Genomic DNA, 17,900 nt, shown 5'->3' with positions numbered 1-17,900 from the left:
CTCAATAACAAAACCAGATATAATCACTCCAAAACAGTCACTCTTGCAAAATTTAGCTGTATTCCAAATCTAAGGCAAGTCTACAAAGATATTCCTACATTTGTGACATGATTCATGCGCAACTCAACAAACAGTTACACAGACACATCACACTGTAAATGGCTTTCAAGAATTTCCACATCTTCTACAAGTGTCTAGTAAGTGTTTATGGGGATATACAGTGTCATTTACTTGTATGAAATAGAGGAGTATCAGGTATTGTAGTGATGAAGCCAGTTAAAGATTATCAAATTAATAAAACCCCTTTTTCATAAAAATAGCTATCCTCTGCCTTCACTTGAGAAATTATACTAGATTGCTCAACACAGACTTGATTCATCTAAACAGGAAAGATGAAATGAGAAAAGAAAGGTAATTCTTATGCATTTTTATTCTAGAATTGTATAAATATGCATTTGTTTTCCCTATCCTGCAATTCAATCAAAAAGCAGATCAGTAAAAAGAATAATTAATACTTCAAGTTGTAGACCTCTGTGATTTCATACCTACAATACCTCAGATTACCATGTTTTGGGAATTTTTTAAATTTAATATATAGTCTCAGCTTCAGGCAATGCAACTTCAATGTTTTCATTTCACTTTATAAAAGTGAACACGCACTTCAAGCCAACTTTGAAGGCAAAGCCTTACTCTTATTAAGGCTTACCATGACAGTATTGTCAAACTCATCTTTTTGCTCTGCATCCGGCTTTTTCTTGCTCTCACTTTCTGATATTTGTAACTCCTTCTTTCCAATAGTTCTTACCAAGTTTGGCTTATATGTCTTGTTCTGTGCCAGCTGAATAGGTGGGAGAGGTGCACATTGATGTTCTTCTTGAGTGCTGTTTGTATAATCAATGCAAAGTTAAGACAGAAAAAATAATCCAAAACTTAGTACAAACACAAACACAGATTCATTAATACTACACACAAAAACCACTGAGTATTGAGAAGAAATCTTGTGAACTAAAAGCTCAGCTGAGTTTAAACTACAAACAACAACTTGTTCCAGTAAAAATTTTGAAGCACCGGTCTTCTAAATATTTCCAACAAAAGAAATAACTAACTTACTGACTACTCGTTGCTATAAAAACAAAGCAGTTTTTTACATGTTTTCTGTGATAAGCAAACTAGTATTTCCCTGCATGAAATTAATCCAGTCTTTCAGATGATGAAACAGTTATAAAGTGAATGCTCATTCATGTCATGCTTAGCATAGAAGCTACTGAAATTGCAGTATCACTGGTGTTAAACTATGAGAATGGAAATTTTGTGCAGTATTTTCATTAGAATATGTTTGCCAGATGGCAAGCCACTGGCGCAATAATTTCCTTGTAAAATTCTTTCATTGTTACAGTCAAGGATAAAAGTAGATAAGCCCTTACCCTGCAATAGTAGTAGAAATGTCATCTTGGCAAATTCCAGATAGGCAGATCTCCAGTCCACTATCCTCTGATCTTGAAAATGTTTTTGGGGACTTACAACTTGGCCTCTCAGAAACCTCCCGAGAGCAAACTGACATCTGCTTTCCCAAGGACTCTAGTGCATTTAAGGCTTCACATTTTTCTGCTTTCTGAAAAATGTAAACACAAGAACCCCAAAAAGCTGTAATAATAAACCAAAAGGAGAGTTTATGATGTCTATGAAGTTTGGTATACACCACACTCTGAAAAACTCAGAGAGTTTTTTGCGCTCTCCTACAAACTCCTCTGTAACTGCTCACTAATGATTTCCCAGTCTGTCCAGGACAAATACACAATTTTTTATTTAAGACAACAAAGCCTGAAATTCGTGCCATCTTCTATTAATACTTTTTTTTCCTTCCCTGTCATCTCTATAATGCCACTTCGGGTCAGAAAGACATCTGGACGTGTAACAAGAGATTCATCATATCATCAAGTGTGAGTCATCTTCTTCTCCTCACATATGACCAAGTGAAAAGTACACAAGTTTTAAGGTGGAAAATTCAAGCTTTTGAAAAAATTGTTTCAAAAAGTTAACTTTGTATTTTTTAAAATCATCAGTACTTCATTTCACAAAATCAACAGCTCACTTATAACTAAAGGAAAAAAACAAAAGCCTTACATCTGTGTCAGGACGGATGCTACATTCACTATCACACTGCATCAAACTTTCTTCCTTGTTGGTATCTTTCTGTGATGCACTTTTACTATTTACATCCAGAACTTCCTTTCTGGAAGTTGCTCTTAAATTTGGCTTTGGTCTCTGGAATCGCATCCTCAGTAGGCTAGCAGATGATACAACAGTTTTCTCCTCTTCCTTCTGAGGATGAGATTCCCTGCAAAAACAAGCAAAAGAACAATCAAACACATGGGACAATAATATGGCATCCTTGTATAGAGCTCTCAGAGCAATAACAACATTAGTGACATGAAAAAGAGCCAATAAAAACACAGTGATTGTCAATAAATGCCTCTGTATCTTATAAACAGAAAAGCAAAGAAGTTTACTCCCCCTTCCACTTGAGACCTGGAAGGCAAACTGACATTTTACTACGATACATACATTTTAAAAATACCTTCCTCTAATCATGTTTAAAAATACCCAGAAGACTTACAGAATACCTGTGGTTGACTGTTTTTTCAGGAGGCACTCTTATACAAAACCAGACCCTGTACTCAAGGATCTATAAAAGCACACTAGAATGCACTGTGGAGACCAACATGGAGAAGACAATCACAGGGACTGAACATTAGAAAAGTGTATTTTTTTGAAAATTAGGCGAATAGTCCAAAGATCAATTTAACATCAAAGAGCATATCAATTTAATGTTTTCAAGCTCTTGGGGTTTTGTTAGTTAAAGTCTAGTATTGTCTTGATATATATGTCTTTATATATATACAACTTGTTTGTAATGCCAAAGTTGAATGTAATATGGTATAATACCAAGAGATACTGATAGCTTCGAACCATTTCTTCTCTCAAATGAAGTGAAATAACCTTACCCTGTACTAGAATCTGAAACCGGTTTGGAGACATCTGACAATCCCTTTTCATTTTCATTGCTTTCTGCTTCTGAGGACTTTCCTTGGAAACACTGTCTTGTATTTGAGTTCATCTCAGAATCTGCAGAAACATCTTCATACGTCACACTGGATAGCTGAGTGCCTTCATGAACTGTTAAATCCTAAAACGAATAAAAGTTCCACTTTGTTAAGATGAAATATTTACTCAATTTCTCTTCTACGAGAGCAGGAAGAAAATGATAAAGTTTAAATATTTTCTACAGAAACATTAAAATTTTTCTTGCTTCTTGTCATCCAACCAATATCAGCGTCTACTATAAAAGTAAAAAGTTCTTTTTCTTTATATTTTCTCTTCTAAGTGGTTCATCTTCCAAGGCGTTTTTTCTTTTCATTTCTCTTTCCAGATGTGGTATCACAATACAACCAAGTCAGATACATTCCATTTCCATGTATGCTGGTTTTGACTAGGGCAGAGTTAGATTTCTTCACAGTGTTAGGTGTCATGCTGTGGTTTGGGTTTATGCTGCACATAGGGTTGATAACACAGAGATGTTTTAATTATTGCTGAGCAGGGCTTACACAGAGCCAAGGCCTTTCCTGCTTTTCATATTGCCAGCCTGGAGAGGAAGCTGAGGGGGCATGGAAGGATGGGAGGGGACACAGTCAGAACAGGTAACCCAAACTGACCAAAGGGATATTCCACGTCCTTCTGAGCCATGGACAGGCAGCTCAGCATACAAAGTGGGGGAAGTGGATTTTGTCTTCCCAAGTAACTATTATGTGTGATGAAGCCCAGCTCTCCTGGAGGTGACTAAACACCTGCCTGTTCATGGGAAGTAGTAGAAGAGTTTCTGTTTATGCTCTGCACATGAGTGTAGCTTCTGCTTTCCCTACTAAACCTTACTCAGGGTTATCCAGCACTCAGGAGTTTATCTCAGGCCCTGTTTTCCAGCTTTTACCCTTCCAATTCTGTCTCCAGTACTGCTGGTGGGGCAGTGAGAAAGTGAGCTGGTACTTGGTTGCTGACTGCACTTTAACTTCACACCATAGAAAACGGAAACCAAGTGTAAAAATGAGGAAATTTTATGACTACAAATATAGTTTATTCTGAAATAATAAATAAAGATGCAAAGCCTATCCCTACAAATTATGGAGCATGTACCTAGGTCTTTGTTACCAAGGCTTCTATTAAGGACCCAACAAAACAGTATGCATAAGCAATTGCTCAAGAAACTTACACTTTTGAGGCAGAGATCATTGTTTTCATCTTGATGGGGCGTGACACCTTTTTCTGCTTCTCCACCTTCTCTTGTCTCCTCTTCAGGATCTTTTTCATCTATCAGTTCTTTTTGCCTTGCAATAGTTCTTCCTAGATTTGGTTTTGGTCTCTGTATTCTACCTCTTTTTAGAGGTGTTTGATTCAACACAATCCGTTTGCTATCTTCTTTTAAACCAGCTGTTTCATTAGACCTGGAAAAACATATATATGATCCCTGAAGTACATACCACATCTGAAAGTGGGAGAAGACTTGGAGAACAGATGCTTTTTTTCCCTCCGTTCTTTTAAATAGTTGTTAACATACACTTACTAAAATATATTACTATCTTCCTGAAAGAATAAAACTGGAAATGTATGTACTAAGGACTGAGAGTTTAAACTTATGCTTGCCCTGCTATTTTCCTCTTCCCATTGGTGACAGGATATGACACTAGAGAGACCTTTCTCTGATCCATAATGGACCTCTTTGTATTCCTATCTAGTCTAGAGGCAGATGGACCCAATTTAATAAAGAGTTTAAAAATATGTAAATATTCAGAGTTTTTCTTCAGTGAATTCAGAAAATACATAAATAATTTCTTTGTCTTACTAATGTAAAAGTATCAGTAGTGCATTACTAGAATGGTCAGATTCTTCTACAAATTTTACACTGAGCATCAAGTCACTGAGCAGGTTAATGAAAGAAGTAACTGAAATTTTTTTCTGGCACATTATCACACCCACTTTATCTCCACTGATCCTCCTCAAGTATCTCCCTTTAAAAGACAAGCTTGAGGTTTTGGATTTTTATTTCTGTTCTTGGTTTAGGTTGTTTTGGGAATTTTTTTGTGGGGCAGTATTTGGGGGAAAGTTGGCTTTTTCCAGTTTTTATTTTTTACAATCTCTTCTATAAAACATATTATTGCTTTTACACTACAGCTGCCACTTCACTGAAGAAAAATGCAACACTTAACAAATATGTGTATTACATTGCACATATTGAGATTTTTTCTTCCTCTTATTTGACATCTAACACTTAACTACACTTTAAGAACACTTACTCCTATTGTTTAAATACTTATACACTGAAATGGATGCATTTTTGTGGGATCTCAGCACCTCAGGACTGAGGTGCCGAGTCACCGAGACCACCCTTGGGGGGCTCGGGAGTCCTGGAATGTTGCCAGAAGTGTCTGGTGGCTGGACTTTGATCCTGCACAGGAGACGACACCTGTATGAGGATAAGAGGGTTTCACCGGAGTGAATGGTGAAGGGATTAGTTAGTTAGAGAGTGAGACACAGGGTTTAGGATTTCTGTACAGGGGGGTTTAGAGAAGTAAGATGGAGGAATTGGGGCGTGTCCTGTCCTTCTTCTTCTTCTTCTTCTCCTCCATCTTCTGTGGTGATGGTGGCACTTTGGGATTGGTCATTACTAAAAGTACACTGGGCAATAAGGGTGAAAGGTATTGGGGAAAAATGATAAATATTGTATACACAACTTTGGGTATAAAGATAGGTGACCGCCTGGAGGGAGGCGAGTGTGCTCATGGCTGGCTGCTGAGCAGACCTCTGTCGGGCCGAGAGAAAATCTTTTAGATAAACAATTAATAAACACCGAGACCGAGAAAATAACTGAAGCCTCTTCTCATCCTTTGGAACGCGGGCTGCTTCAAGGCCACCCCGGGCCTTTCCAGGCCCTCCAAACAGCCGAAAACCGGACACATTTTAGTATTAAAAGTAGGTAGCTAAGGCTTGTTTTAGTTTTTGAGGGACTAAATTTTCAGCATTTTTACATGTACATGACTGACTTATAATTTAAAAGTACAACTTTAAAAATGAAAATGCTTAATAAATGTTTCATAATTAATGAAGATTCCTATTTTGCCATCAATTTCTGTAGTGCAGAAGTTTCTTAAAAAACTTCCATAATTACCACACTACGAAATACTACCAGAAACGACAAGAATGTTAAATTGCAGGACAGCAGTGATTATCTTCTTATTTTTCTCATACTTACTGAGACACTGTCTCCAGGACTTTGTCATCTTTTTCTGCAGTATCTTCACTGGTATCATCAGATCTACTACCTTGGTCATTATTCTGAACAAAAACAGAGTATTGACATGAACTGTCTTACATTCATAAAGTACAGCATCACCTAACCGACCAAATAACTGCTTGTAAAAGGAGACAAAATAGATTGCTTATGACACACAAACAATTACAGGATCAATTTCTCAGTCAGACAGGTGCAGAAAAAACTACAGCATATACCTAAAGTTGTATGTGCTGCAGGACATGAAAGATTATTGGCATCTATTGTTTGTGTAACAACCTCTCACCACAACTGAGGTCACTAAGCAATACCACACTACCACTGACAGCAGGTTAAGTAAGTGGCTAATTCCTGTTCATACTCAGGAGCAAAAAAGTAAAGAAAAAAAGATAACATTACTGTTGTACCCAGCAGCTTATTATCTTCAGTTATGTTACTTTATTAAATACCTTCTCAGTTTCTCCCCTAGGCTGTAGATGGGATATTTTATCATTTCCTGCATCTTTTTCAGGCTCTTCTTTCCTTCCAGATGCTCTTGTAACATTAGGTTTAAATCTCTGTCGATATCCTCTAACTATTGTCTTTGCAACTGCAGTTTTTTCAGGTTCTCTGCACAAAGGATCCACAATAACATTTATTCCATAATATTCAAGTCTACAAATACCACACAGTCTTGCACATATTTCTTTACTTGAATTTTGTTGTCTTCAGAAAGATTTGCATAAACTTATGGAAGTTGCTTCACATAAGAAACAAGCTTGGTTTAGTCTTACAATGCACAAAAACTCGATTTATCTACGTATTAAAAAGAGATTAATTTGTCACACAGGTGAGGAATTTAACTAAACTGCATATCACAGCTGCTTCTGCAAGAACCAGAAGCAGAGCCATTACCTGATAACTGAGGCTGGCAGGGAAGCAAAGCCATCGTTATCACACTCCCCTTCTCAAATTACAGGTATTGTTGGTATTTCAATGCTTTCATCAACTTTCCAGAAAAGAAGTATATACCTTCTACTTGAGTATCACCTGATATCATCCAAAAAAGTGCTAAAGTCAATTCTGACATTTACATTAAAGCTTCACAGTTATCGCTATCTTTTTCCAGGAGAATTATATGGAATAAACTAACAGTTACTGACAGTTCATACCAGGAGACTGGAAAAGTGATCTCAATACTTACTGAGATGCAGTATCCAAATCCCTGTTTTCTACTTCTGTGGCTTCATTATCTTTTCTTCTACTCTCCTCTTCAGAGCACTGGAACTGAGGCAAGGAATATCACTCTTTGACAAGTGTGCAAGTATCATAGTAGCAGTTCTTAAAATGTTCTTTCTGTGGCTGGCCCACAGTATCTCCATTGAGCAAAACAGATGAAGCATCAAGAACAACATACTACGTAACATTCCTCTTTCTCACCTTTTCACCTGCATTTGCAAGGGTTGGAGAAGAAGTTTTGGCTTCCATTCTGTCTTGTGTTGCTGTCTCCCTCCTTCCAGATGATCTCATTAAATTTGGTTTAGGTCTTTGCAAGCGCCTTCTATCTGCTGACTTTTCAGTTTTCCTTAAGATATAAAGAAAGGTGATATACATTATTACCAAAGAGAAACTTAAAGTCCTATATGGCTCAAGATGTACCTCAAGACCGTCACAGACTGCATGGGTCAAGACCCTGCATGCAGCAAGACAATAAACAGGAAAAAAAAAACCCATTGCATCTTTCTGATATTAAAAGATATGCTACGAAGTTATGAAAAGAGCATCAAATAAACCTTAACTTTGCCGGCTTTTAGTGGAATCTACTTCAAAATACTTTAAGGAATCATTTCCTGCTGTTAAATAAAAAAGAATATTTTTTTCTCCTTGGGATTCACAATTCATGTCAGTGTGATTAATTTTATATAGAAACAATATAAATCTGCCCTATATACAATGTTTTGCATCCGCCTCTTCTGTCCCCCCATCCCCTTTCAAAGCTATCTCAGTCATGGAAAACCAAACTTTTTTTCAAATACCTTGTCCTACTGCCAGCATCCACATCTTACTGAAGAATGGGGTACGTACATCACTCTCTTTGTCCTTAACCACTGCAATGGCATGTCCTGGGATTCACACACTGACACAGCCCTACATCTTATCAATAATCTTCAGATTGGGAACTACTACCTTTTCTTATATTCTCCCTAGAACAGGACAAATAAAGCTTTGACAGTCTTTATCATAGGAGTGAGCTGTCCTTCAAAAAGGGAAAGACAGAAGTATGAAAAACAAAATAGCATTAACTAGTAGCTCATCTCTAAATTACCTTTAAAAAACTGTATCATGAAATAAGAAGTTGATGATCATGCAAAAATGGAAACCTTAGGCACAGACTACTTCATATATGATTTCTCAGTGTCACCAAAATTAACTTCATAAAGGAGTATAGATAAAACAGAGATATTTTGGAGTATCTTCTATCTTAAAAGTCTGCACCAACTTCCAAAGAGGAACAGTTTCCAAATAGGAAAGAAGAAATACCATACACATGACGTGTACAGCTAATAAGCTCTGATGGACAACCATGAATGTCAAAGGATTCAGTGAGGCCCTTCTATTAAAAAACCAAAAATTAAATTTTACAACCAACCTTTACCCACAATGTGGCAGAATTTCATCATTCTCTTGCTCTTGCTGGCTGTAGAAAGGCTAGGGCTTTTTTCTCAAAGTTTAGCTAAGTCTTTCTCCCTATTCCTACCTACCATTTAGATCTTAGCTAATGCACTACTATGGAGTAATCAAAATTTCTACCAAAAAGCTTCACTGAATAGGGAAAACAACTCATCACGATCTCCTGACTGGTTCAATCTGCTATGGTCAATTGGAATTATATTCAAATTGAGTAGATACAGGTTTAGTTCAAGTGCCACCGCAAAGCAAAATAATTATACGTACATGATTTCAGATTGTGAACCACATTCTGATGCACTCTGCTTTCCATCTGGTTTTTGTGAGTGATGCGTATCTTCACTCTGAGGGAGAAATGTTGTAGGAAAGAAACAATAAACTTAGATGATCTTCTACTGTAATGTAACAAAAATCAGAAACAAGATTTCCACAGTGGTTGAGTGTGACTGTGTTCACAGAGATCTTAGGATGAGGGAAGAGAGGAGGATCTGACTCCATGTTTCAGAAGGCTTGATTTATTACTTTACAATATACATCATATACTAAAAGAATAGAAGAAAAGATTTCATCAGAAGGCTAGTTAAGAACAGAAAAAGAAAGAATGACAACAAAGGCTTGCGGCTCAGGCTCTCTGTCTGAGCCAGCTGACTGTGATTGGCCATTAATTAGAAACAACCGTGTGAGATCAATCACAGATGCACCTGTTGCATTCCACAGCAGCAGATAATCATTGCTTACATTTTGTTGCTAAGGCCTCTCAGCTTCCCAGGAGAAAAAATCCTAAGGAAAGGATTTTTCATAAAAGATGTCTGTGACAGTTGAGAATGGAAGGGTCTGCTAGAGACCCTCTGGTCCAACCCTCCTGATTAAGTGTAACAGGTTAACCTGGGCCAGATGCCAGGCACCCACCAAAGCTGTTCACCCACTCCTCTCTGCAGCTGGATAGACAAGAGAAAATTTAAGGCAGGGTTCACAGCTGGAGGTAAGGACCAGGAGAGAGATCACTCACTAAATACCATCACAGGCAAAACAGGCTCAACTTAGAAATACCAAATGAACTTACTACTAACAAAATCAGAGCAGGATAATGAGAAGTACAAGAAATCCTTAAGAATATCTTCCCTTCACCTCTCCCTCCTTCCAGCTCTACCTCCCACTCCAGCAGTACAAAAAAAACAGGGAATGGGAGTTATGGTCAGTTCATCACCTGAGGCTGCTCCCACTGCTCAGGAGTCATTCTCCTGCTGCACCTGGGGTCCCTCCCATGGGAGACAGCTATCCACGAGCTTCTTTGATGTGGCTCCATCCCATGGGCACCAGCCCCTCTCAAACTACTGCAGTGTGGGTCACTCTTCTGTGGGGTGTAGTCCTCCAAGGGCCCCTCTCTCCACAGGTCTCCCAGAGGATCACAACCCCCTCCAGGCATCCACCTGCTCCAGCACGGACACCTCCATGGGCTGTGGGTGGATCTCTGCATCCCTGTGAATCCCCATGGGCTGCAGGGGCACAGCTGCTTCACCACGGCCTGCACCACGGCCTGCAGGGGAATCTCAGCTCCAGAGCCTGGAGCAGCTCCTGCCCCTCCTTCTCCACGGACCTTGGTGTTTGCAGAGTTGTTCTTCTCACATGTTCTCTCTCTGCTCTTCTCTGGCTGCAATTACAGCTCTGCAACCACTTTTTGCTTTCAATTCTTCCTAAGTATGCGATCACAGAGGTGTTACCATCATTTCTAATTGGCCCAGCCTTGGCCAGTGACATGTCCATCTTCAGAGCCACCAGGGATTGGCTCTACTGGGCATGGAAGAAGCTTCCAGCAGCTTCTCACAGAAGCCATCCCTCTAGCCCCTTGCTACCAAAAGCAGGCCATGTAAAACCAATACATAAAGGCACCTAGAGCTGGTTGCCCAATACTGTGTCCGGACAGCTTCTCAATCTTGCCAAGGATAGAGACTCCACGGTCTCTCTGGGCAGCCTGTGCCAGTGCTTGGTAACCCTCACAGTGAAACAGGATTTCCTGGTGCTCAGAAGAACCTCCTGTCTTGCAGCGTTTGCCCATTGTCTCTTGTCCCATCACTGGGCACCCCTGGAAAGTGCCTGGCTCTGTCCTGTTTGCAGCCTCCCCTTGAGTTTTTGTGGAACTGTTGAAGAGGGATCTCTTCAGATCCTTCAGAGAAGGCTCTCCATGAGCCTTCTCTCCAAGTTGAACAGTTCCTGCTCCTTCAGCGTTTTGTCGCAGGAGAGATGCTTCCAGCCCTTTACCATCGGTGTGACCCTTTGAGGGGCTGTCTCCAGTGTATCCAGGTCTCTCCCACCAGGGAGCCCAGAACTGGTCAGTCCTGCAGGTGTGGCTTCATCAGTGCTGAACAAGGGGCAAGGATCACCTCCCTTGGTCTGCTGGTAACACTTCTCCTGCTGCAGCCCAGGTCACCATTACCTGCTTGTGCAGCCACAGCACTTTGCTGCTTCACGTTTAACTCAGAGACCATCAGGACAGCCAGGCTCTTTTCTGCAAACCTGCTTTCCCACCAGGGTGGCTTGCAGCATGCAGTGGTGCCTTGTGTTGCTCTTGCCCTGGTGCAGGACTTTGCATCTCCCCAGGCTGAACTTCCTGAGGTTCCTGTAGCCCACTACTCCAGCCTCTGCAGGTCCCTCTGGAGGCCAATATAACCTTTGGGCGTGTCTGTCCTTGGGAAGCAATTCCTTCTAGATTTGCCTAATCTGTAAACTTGCTGAGGTTACACTCTGCTCCATTATCTAGATCATTCATGGAGCAGCACAAACAACCCAATGTGCATTCCACTCAAATCAGTTTCCAGTTTTACCGTGTTTCACTGTGCAGTTTTACTGTGCCAGTAAGCACATGCCAGCAAAATCCTGCTCCAAGGCCTAGCTATTCATATTGCAGTTATTCACTTTTGAACACTTAAAACTGTTCAGCTGTTTCAACTGTCTATGAGGTAAGTCAGGCATGCACAGTATACTCTCTGAATACATTTAGGTTAATGGACAGCCCATTAAGCCCACAACATATGACAGTATTTCAATTTTGATGATTTTCTTAGGTCTGTTGATTGTTTTTCACTTGATGGTGAAAACACCACAAAAACAATCCAAAAATGGCTTTGTTTTACACACCACTTTCAACGATCAAGGGCAAGATCTTGAGATGAACTAGATAAAAAAACAGTAATACCTTTGATTCTGTAGTTTCTACATATTCTGTTTCCTTGCTTCTAATATTTGAAACTGGTAACTCTGGAATCTGGCTTTCCTCTGATGCTCCATCTCTAATATCTCTGGCTCTCAATTTAGCAGGTTCTGCTTCTAGTATAACATCATTGCTATCTTCAAGGCTGAAATAAATAAGAGCATACAGGAACATTAGTGTACTTGTAGAAAAAAAAAAGTTGTTTCTGCTTACAGACAGAGGAAGTTGCACAGAAAAACAATGCAGTTTTTGACACTAAATAACTACCCATGTTTCAGAGAATCTCATGCAATTTTAATAATATTTGCAGACTATGAGTTTTAAAACATCTTTTGTACTTTTGCACTGCAATTATAGGATGATGTAAAAATCTCATCTGATTATTCTAGACTGATTGCTTTTAAGAAAATAAACTTTAACACAAACAACTGCATGCCAATGGTTTTTTCCTCTCATCTTTCATAACAATCTAGGTTGAGTCCAAAGGCAAATAACTGTCTCTTCAAATACTTCTAATGAACTACTAAAGAAAACGGAAGTTTCTGGGAATATGTATAAAATAACAAACAATTACAACGCAGCTAAATACAACAAATTAACACACAAAATCTGAAGCAGCATAATACTCACAGTATTATAATGAATTTTTCAATTTACCACTTTCACATATAATGAGTTTAATAATCAAGCATTCACTTTCTTTTCCATAAAAGTATGCCCAAAACTGAACCCAAAAGCTTGGATCTCACTCAAATTCTGCATAAATAAAATCTAAGCATCATTCCTTTCCCACAAGAATAATTTTATTACAGATAAAAATTCCAAGCATATAGTACCTCAACTTAGCAACATCATCAACCTGTGCTTCAAGAGAAATATTAGAAGTTAGGATAAACAAAGGTCTTCCTAAGCACTCTTAAAAATGAAATAACTTTTGGAAATTACTTTAGTAATTACGTACATTAATTTTGCAAGGGTGGCCCATTAGGGCAGAGAATATTTTGAGTATATAAATCATAAACAGCTTACTAGAGCCCAGGACAGTTCTCAGAAACCTGCATATTCTGTGCCAGTTAAATGGTGGCAATCATGAATAAATAAAAACAATAATAAACTTTAAGTTATTTTTTTGTTTTGCCTAAGCTTTCCATTATAAATATTACCTGCATAAATTGACTCCACTTTTGCTCTCCATTTGCTTATTCACTGGTGAACAGGACTCTGTTCTCTCTTCCTCTATAACAGCAGTCTCATTTTCCTTTCCTTCAGTAGCACAATCCACTTCTTCTCCACAGGTAGTATCACCATCACTGCTTGAATCATGTATCACTTGTTTCCCTGACAATTAATAGGAATTAAATCAGTTTGGACATTCTGGGAAACATCTTGGAATTTCAGTAATCAAATCCTAGCTACAGTGAAGAAGAGTTAATGTAAGACTAAAATCCCACTAGAAAAGATGTAACTATTAAGATTCAAGAGATCTATTCTCATTTAAAACAAAGTATGTTTAGATTTAGAATGAAAGCTGATTTTAAAAGACAATCTCCTACAAGGCAGATAAGCAACATAAAGGCAAATTTTGACTTTAAAGTTTGCCATGACTTTCTATAAAATTTCTATTTGAACATTTGAAAGTGAGCATTTTTGCCTCTTACTTTTATTAGAGGACTTCCCTTCTTCAGCAGTTTTTGAAGGAACAGGCACTTCTTCTGGAATATTCTCCACTTCTTGTTCAAGATCATCTTTTCTCTTCCTCTTTCTCTTCTTTTTTGCTAATGCAGGCTCGAATGCAACCTCTTCTGCTCGTTCAGAAATGTTCAAAGATTCCTCATTTTCTTTCTCAGCTGTCACACCATCTGCTTCTGTTTCTGCATCAGAAATTCCATCTTCCTGAGGTTCATCTTGATCATTAGCAGCTTCTGTGCTGGCAGCTTTTCCTATTGAGACAACAATATGGCTCTTGGTCAACAGTCTGGTGGAGTACTAGGAGCCACAAAGAGCAAAGGCATTTCTACTAAAAACATTTGTGTACTCATGCATCACTGCCAATACAATGCCAGGTGTATGAGCAGGACTGGGGAACATCAGCCACTGACTTGCCAGAAAAGTGTCAGCATTTAGTACAAAACATATTCTGTACATGGGACAACACTTCAGCAGGGGAAAGTCAATATGGGATGCAAAGCCAATTTAGTAAATGTTATTGTGCCTGTGCTTTTTTGCAGTTTATACAGTCACATTTGGGTTCAGTGAAAAACAGACATTGCTACTCCTACAAAGAGTTATTGTATGTCTGCAGAAATAGGTGATGATGGTTACAAAACATATGCCATACTTTATATGCCATATATACCCAAAAGCCATATACATATATATATATATATATATATATGCCATGTACCAATATATGCCATACATACAAAAAAGCAATTTTTCATCAATAAATGTGTAACAGTTGATCATTCTAGCTTACATAAGGAAGCTGAAATTTTATCTAGCTAATAAATAACAAGTTATTTTCTGGGTTTAATGAGTTAAACCCCTATTTTAAGGACATTTTGAGTTGATCCTCTATTTAACCACTAAGAACTTTCCTCTCCTTGTTATTCATCTTAAATGAACTAATTTCTCTGTAATTAAGAACTCCAAAATGAATGAGAAGAAGAAAAGCATAGTCACATTGTTTTATGCATGACATACCTTTAATCTACCACTAAAGTGTAGAAACAAGATTTTTCCACATGGTTTTAAGTCCTAATACATGAGATATTTTACTTACTCACATCCAAAACCAAGGGAACAGAAAAGCAGAAACTTCTTCCATTTTAAGAGATCTTTATTCCTAGCTAGCATCCTCTTCAAAAAGATGTTCACTTGTTTGTTTCACAATACCACTTACAAAATGATAGGTCCTTGTGGAAGAAACAAGTGAACAATGCCACAAAATCAGCAAAAAATGTATGAAACTGTATCAATATACCTGCTTTTAATTAAAGCACATCTGTCAAAGGTCCTTTCCCAGGTACTGAGGTAGTGAAACACAGTGGTGATCCACAGTAATTAAATGTAATCTTTATTTTGAACAAACCAGAAAGATAAAACAACTTTCACATCATTCTCTGAAAATAATCATACTGCTCAGACTCAGAAAGTTCAACTACTATCAAAAGAGAAACAGAACCCTTAAAAGAGACTTTTAAATGCAAGAAAACTTTCAACACAGACGAGTTTGCTAAAGATACGACTTTGGCCCAAAAAATTCTAGAAGTGAATTCATTAGCAACCCATGGAGATATGTACTACTCAGTAAATTAGAATATCAGCACTTCGGATGGTGGAACAGCACCATTTTCACCATGGTATCATGTTTCTGCTCTGTTACTAATTATTACCATCCTGTACATCAGTAAACTACATCTGAATAAGTTTCACTATGAAGCTAAAATCTTCTTGTCCTGTCTACAATAGGGAAGGAATATGTGATGCCCTACATGATTTCTCCTCTGCTAGCAACATATTACTGATCACTGCTCTGTAATGTCATCTCAAACACTCTTTTAAAATACCTTTTGACTTCCTTTGTGGCCTTGGAGACTTTTTTTCTTTTGGCTTTTGGCTTTTAACAGTCTTTTGCTTCCTCTTTCCCTCATCTGCTAAGACCTTCTCAAGCAGCTGGGCAAAGAATTCAAAATCAAAGGGTCGTTTTTCTTCTATCAGATTAAAGCAAAGAAACAGAACAGATTTCAAAGTTGATTAGTTTTTCAAGTTTCATCTTTGTAAAATAATCAGTGATACATGACATAATATTAAAAAGCAAAGGTCAGATACATTTAAACAGAGAGTTCTTGAAAGTATTTTATGTATCACTTGGGCAGGGGCTGAAGGTGACATAAAGGTGACTGGAATATAGTACCTTGGCTTTAAAAAACAAGTTATAAACTAAGTAGTTCAAAAAATGTAAGGACTGACAAATACATTAACTATTCCACATTATCAAATAATGCATGAACATACTGCTGTAGAACATAGGTACCTCATTCAACTAACAAAGAAAGTCTTTAAGGAGTCTCAAAGCAGTTCACAATAAATAAATGTGCTTGAAATTCCCATGAATAAAAAGAATTATCTTCAACTGAATATAGAGAAAGTTTATATTAATCTCATTTACCAGACATCCAGAAAAAATAGAAAACAAACCTAAATATCATTGTTGTGAACTATACTTATAATGAAAACCTAAGATGCCACAGCCTCTGGATTCATCTATGAGCAAAAACTTTCTTCTAAGTAATTCAAACAAGGCAAAGCAAAGAAAATACCATCAAAATAGATGGGCTACCATTTAATGATTCATTGTAGGGTAGGGAATATTTACTTACTGAAAGCTTTGTCTATTCTCCATCCATTAGCTTTTTCCTCACGTTTGAACTTGTTCTAAAAGCAAATGCACAGCTGTGTTTATCTTAAGCAAGAAATGCAACAATATGTTGCACAAAATGGCAGCTCAAGCTATGCCTTCAGTGCAACATACCAGCTACAGTTCTTGAAATTCACATGCCTATCCACAGAACACAAGTTTGTAACTTATTTTTAAATATAAAATCTGTTACCACAGCTTATCACCAGAAATACTTTTTTTATTATTTTCTACACCTTTTCCTGCCATTTAATCTGAGCAAGGTTTGAAATACCAAAGACTTTCCCAGCTGTGTACAACAAAAAAGATAACAGTCTAAATGGCCTATCGGCATTCTTTAACTAAAACAAAGTACGTTTAAGGATGCTACATTTACTACATACAGCCATTGAAATTCAACTAGCATTCTAATGTTTCAGATACAATCTCTTGAAACAGGTATCAGAAAACAAGCACTACAGTCAAGAAAATTCGCACCAAAAATTACCAACACTAGTAGAGGAAGCATGGGAATGCAAATAAGAAAAAGAAAAGTAAAATCACATGTTTAATTTCTTTATTGAGTGTTTTAATTTTTACCTTAATTTCTGCTCTGGCTCTGTGAGGAAACAGCCGCCCAATCAAGGAGAAGTCTGTTCCTACCATACTGATAGCTAAAAAGAACATGTCTGTTTCTGTAAGGGAAAAGAAAGACAAAATTACATACACTTAAATATTTACTAAACCATCCTTCTTCAGAAATAAAAACAACTTGTAAACTTAAGTTCATAAGATCAGTAACTTTGAGGTTGTCTACTATAGCTGCAAGTCCAGGTGAGTATGTATGGAACATGTTTGTTATTTTACCTAGGTCCCTCTAATAACATTTGCTGAATGAACTATCAACAGAAAGAATTGTCTAAACTATTAGAAAACTGCAGAATGTGAAGTGTGCTTTCTAAAGCTAGTAAATCAAAGCTAACCAACCTCAAATTGTCCATATCCATTTTTATTATGAACATAAGCACAAACAGAAATCAGAAAATCATAATGTAAATTTACCCTCTCCATTATCAAAAGGAAAGGAGTGCATTCTAAAGAGACCACAGTGAATTCTGAAGCCAATTTTTCCATCCATAGCAGTAAAAAGTAATTTCCAATTGTAAAAAGTCTTGCACAGTGTTTTAAACCTAGACATAAGAGTCAATTCACAACAGGAGTAATGAAGAACCCAACCTACCCACTCATAAGAACACAGCTGTCCACTTGCACTGAAACCAGTCCAC

General features: G+C 37.8%; 1 protein-coding gene across 3 annotated transcripts in view; it reads right to left on the bottom strand.

Moving 5' to 3' along the window:
* BDP1 (BDP1 general transcription factor IIIB subunit) overlaps nucleotides 1-17,900 on the bottom strand; it is a 53,334-nt gene that overhangs the window by 26,737 nt on the left and 8,697 nt on the right. For 2 of the 3 annotated variants that reach the window (XM_014271115.3, XM_074532931.1), the window contains exons 7-22: nucleotides 17,215-17,309; nucleotides 16,598-16,652; nucleotides 15,785-15,928; nucleotides 13,874-14,155; nucleotides 13,379-13,553; nucleotides 12,201-12,360; nucleotides 9,275-9,351; nucleotides 7,760-7,904; nucleotides 7,524-7,606; nucleotides 6,790-6,949; nucleotides 6,302-6,384; nucleotides 4,265-4,496; nucleotides 3,006-3,187; nucleotides 2,125-2,338; nucleotides 1,425-1,612; nucleotides 707-881 (exon numbers count right to left, since the gene is read on the bottom strand). In XM_014271115.3, the coding sequence (XP_014126590.2) occupies nucleotides 707-881; nucleotides 1,425-1,612; nucleotides 2,125-2,338; nucleotides 3,006-3,187; nucleotides 4,265-4,496; nucleotides 6,302-6,384; nucleotides 6,790-6,949; nucleotides 7,524-7,606; nucleotides 7,760-7,904; nucleotides 9,275-9,351; nucleotides 12,201-12,360; nucleotides 13,379-13,553; nucleotides 13,874-14,155; nucleotides 15,785-15,928; nucleotides 16,598-16,652; nucleotides 17,215-17,309 (2,450 nt within the window). The remainder of the gene's footprint in view (nucleotides 1-706; nucleotides 882-1,424; nucleotides 1,613-2,124; nucleotides 2,339-3,005; nucleotides 3,188-4,264; nucleotides 4,497-6,301; nucleotides 6,385-6,789; nucleotides 6,950-7,523; nucleotides 7,607-7,759; nucleotides 7,905-9,274; nucleotides 9,352-12,200; nucleotides 12,361-13,378; nucleotides 13,554-13,873; nucleotides 14,156-15,784; nucleotides 15,929-16,597; nucleotides 16,653-17,214; nucleotides 17,310-17,900) is intronic. The other variant, XM_014271116.3, reaches the window with a different exon arrangement.

The sequence above is a fragment of the Zonotrichia albicollis genome, chromosome Z (assembly GCF_047830755.1).
Source record: "Zonotrichia albicollis isolate bZonAlb1 chromosome Z, bZonAlb1.hap1, whole genome shotgun sequence".
Taxonomy (NCBI): domain Eukaryota; kingdom Metazoa; phylum Chordata; class Aves; order Passeriformes; family Passerellidae; genus Zonotrichia; species Zonotrichia albicollis.
This window is presented reverse-complemented; position numbering and strand designations above follow the sequence as displayed.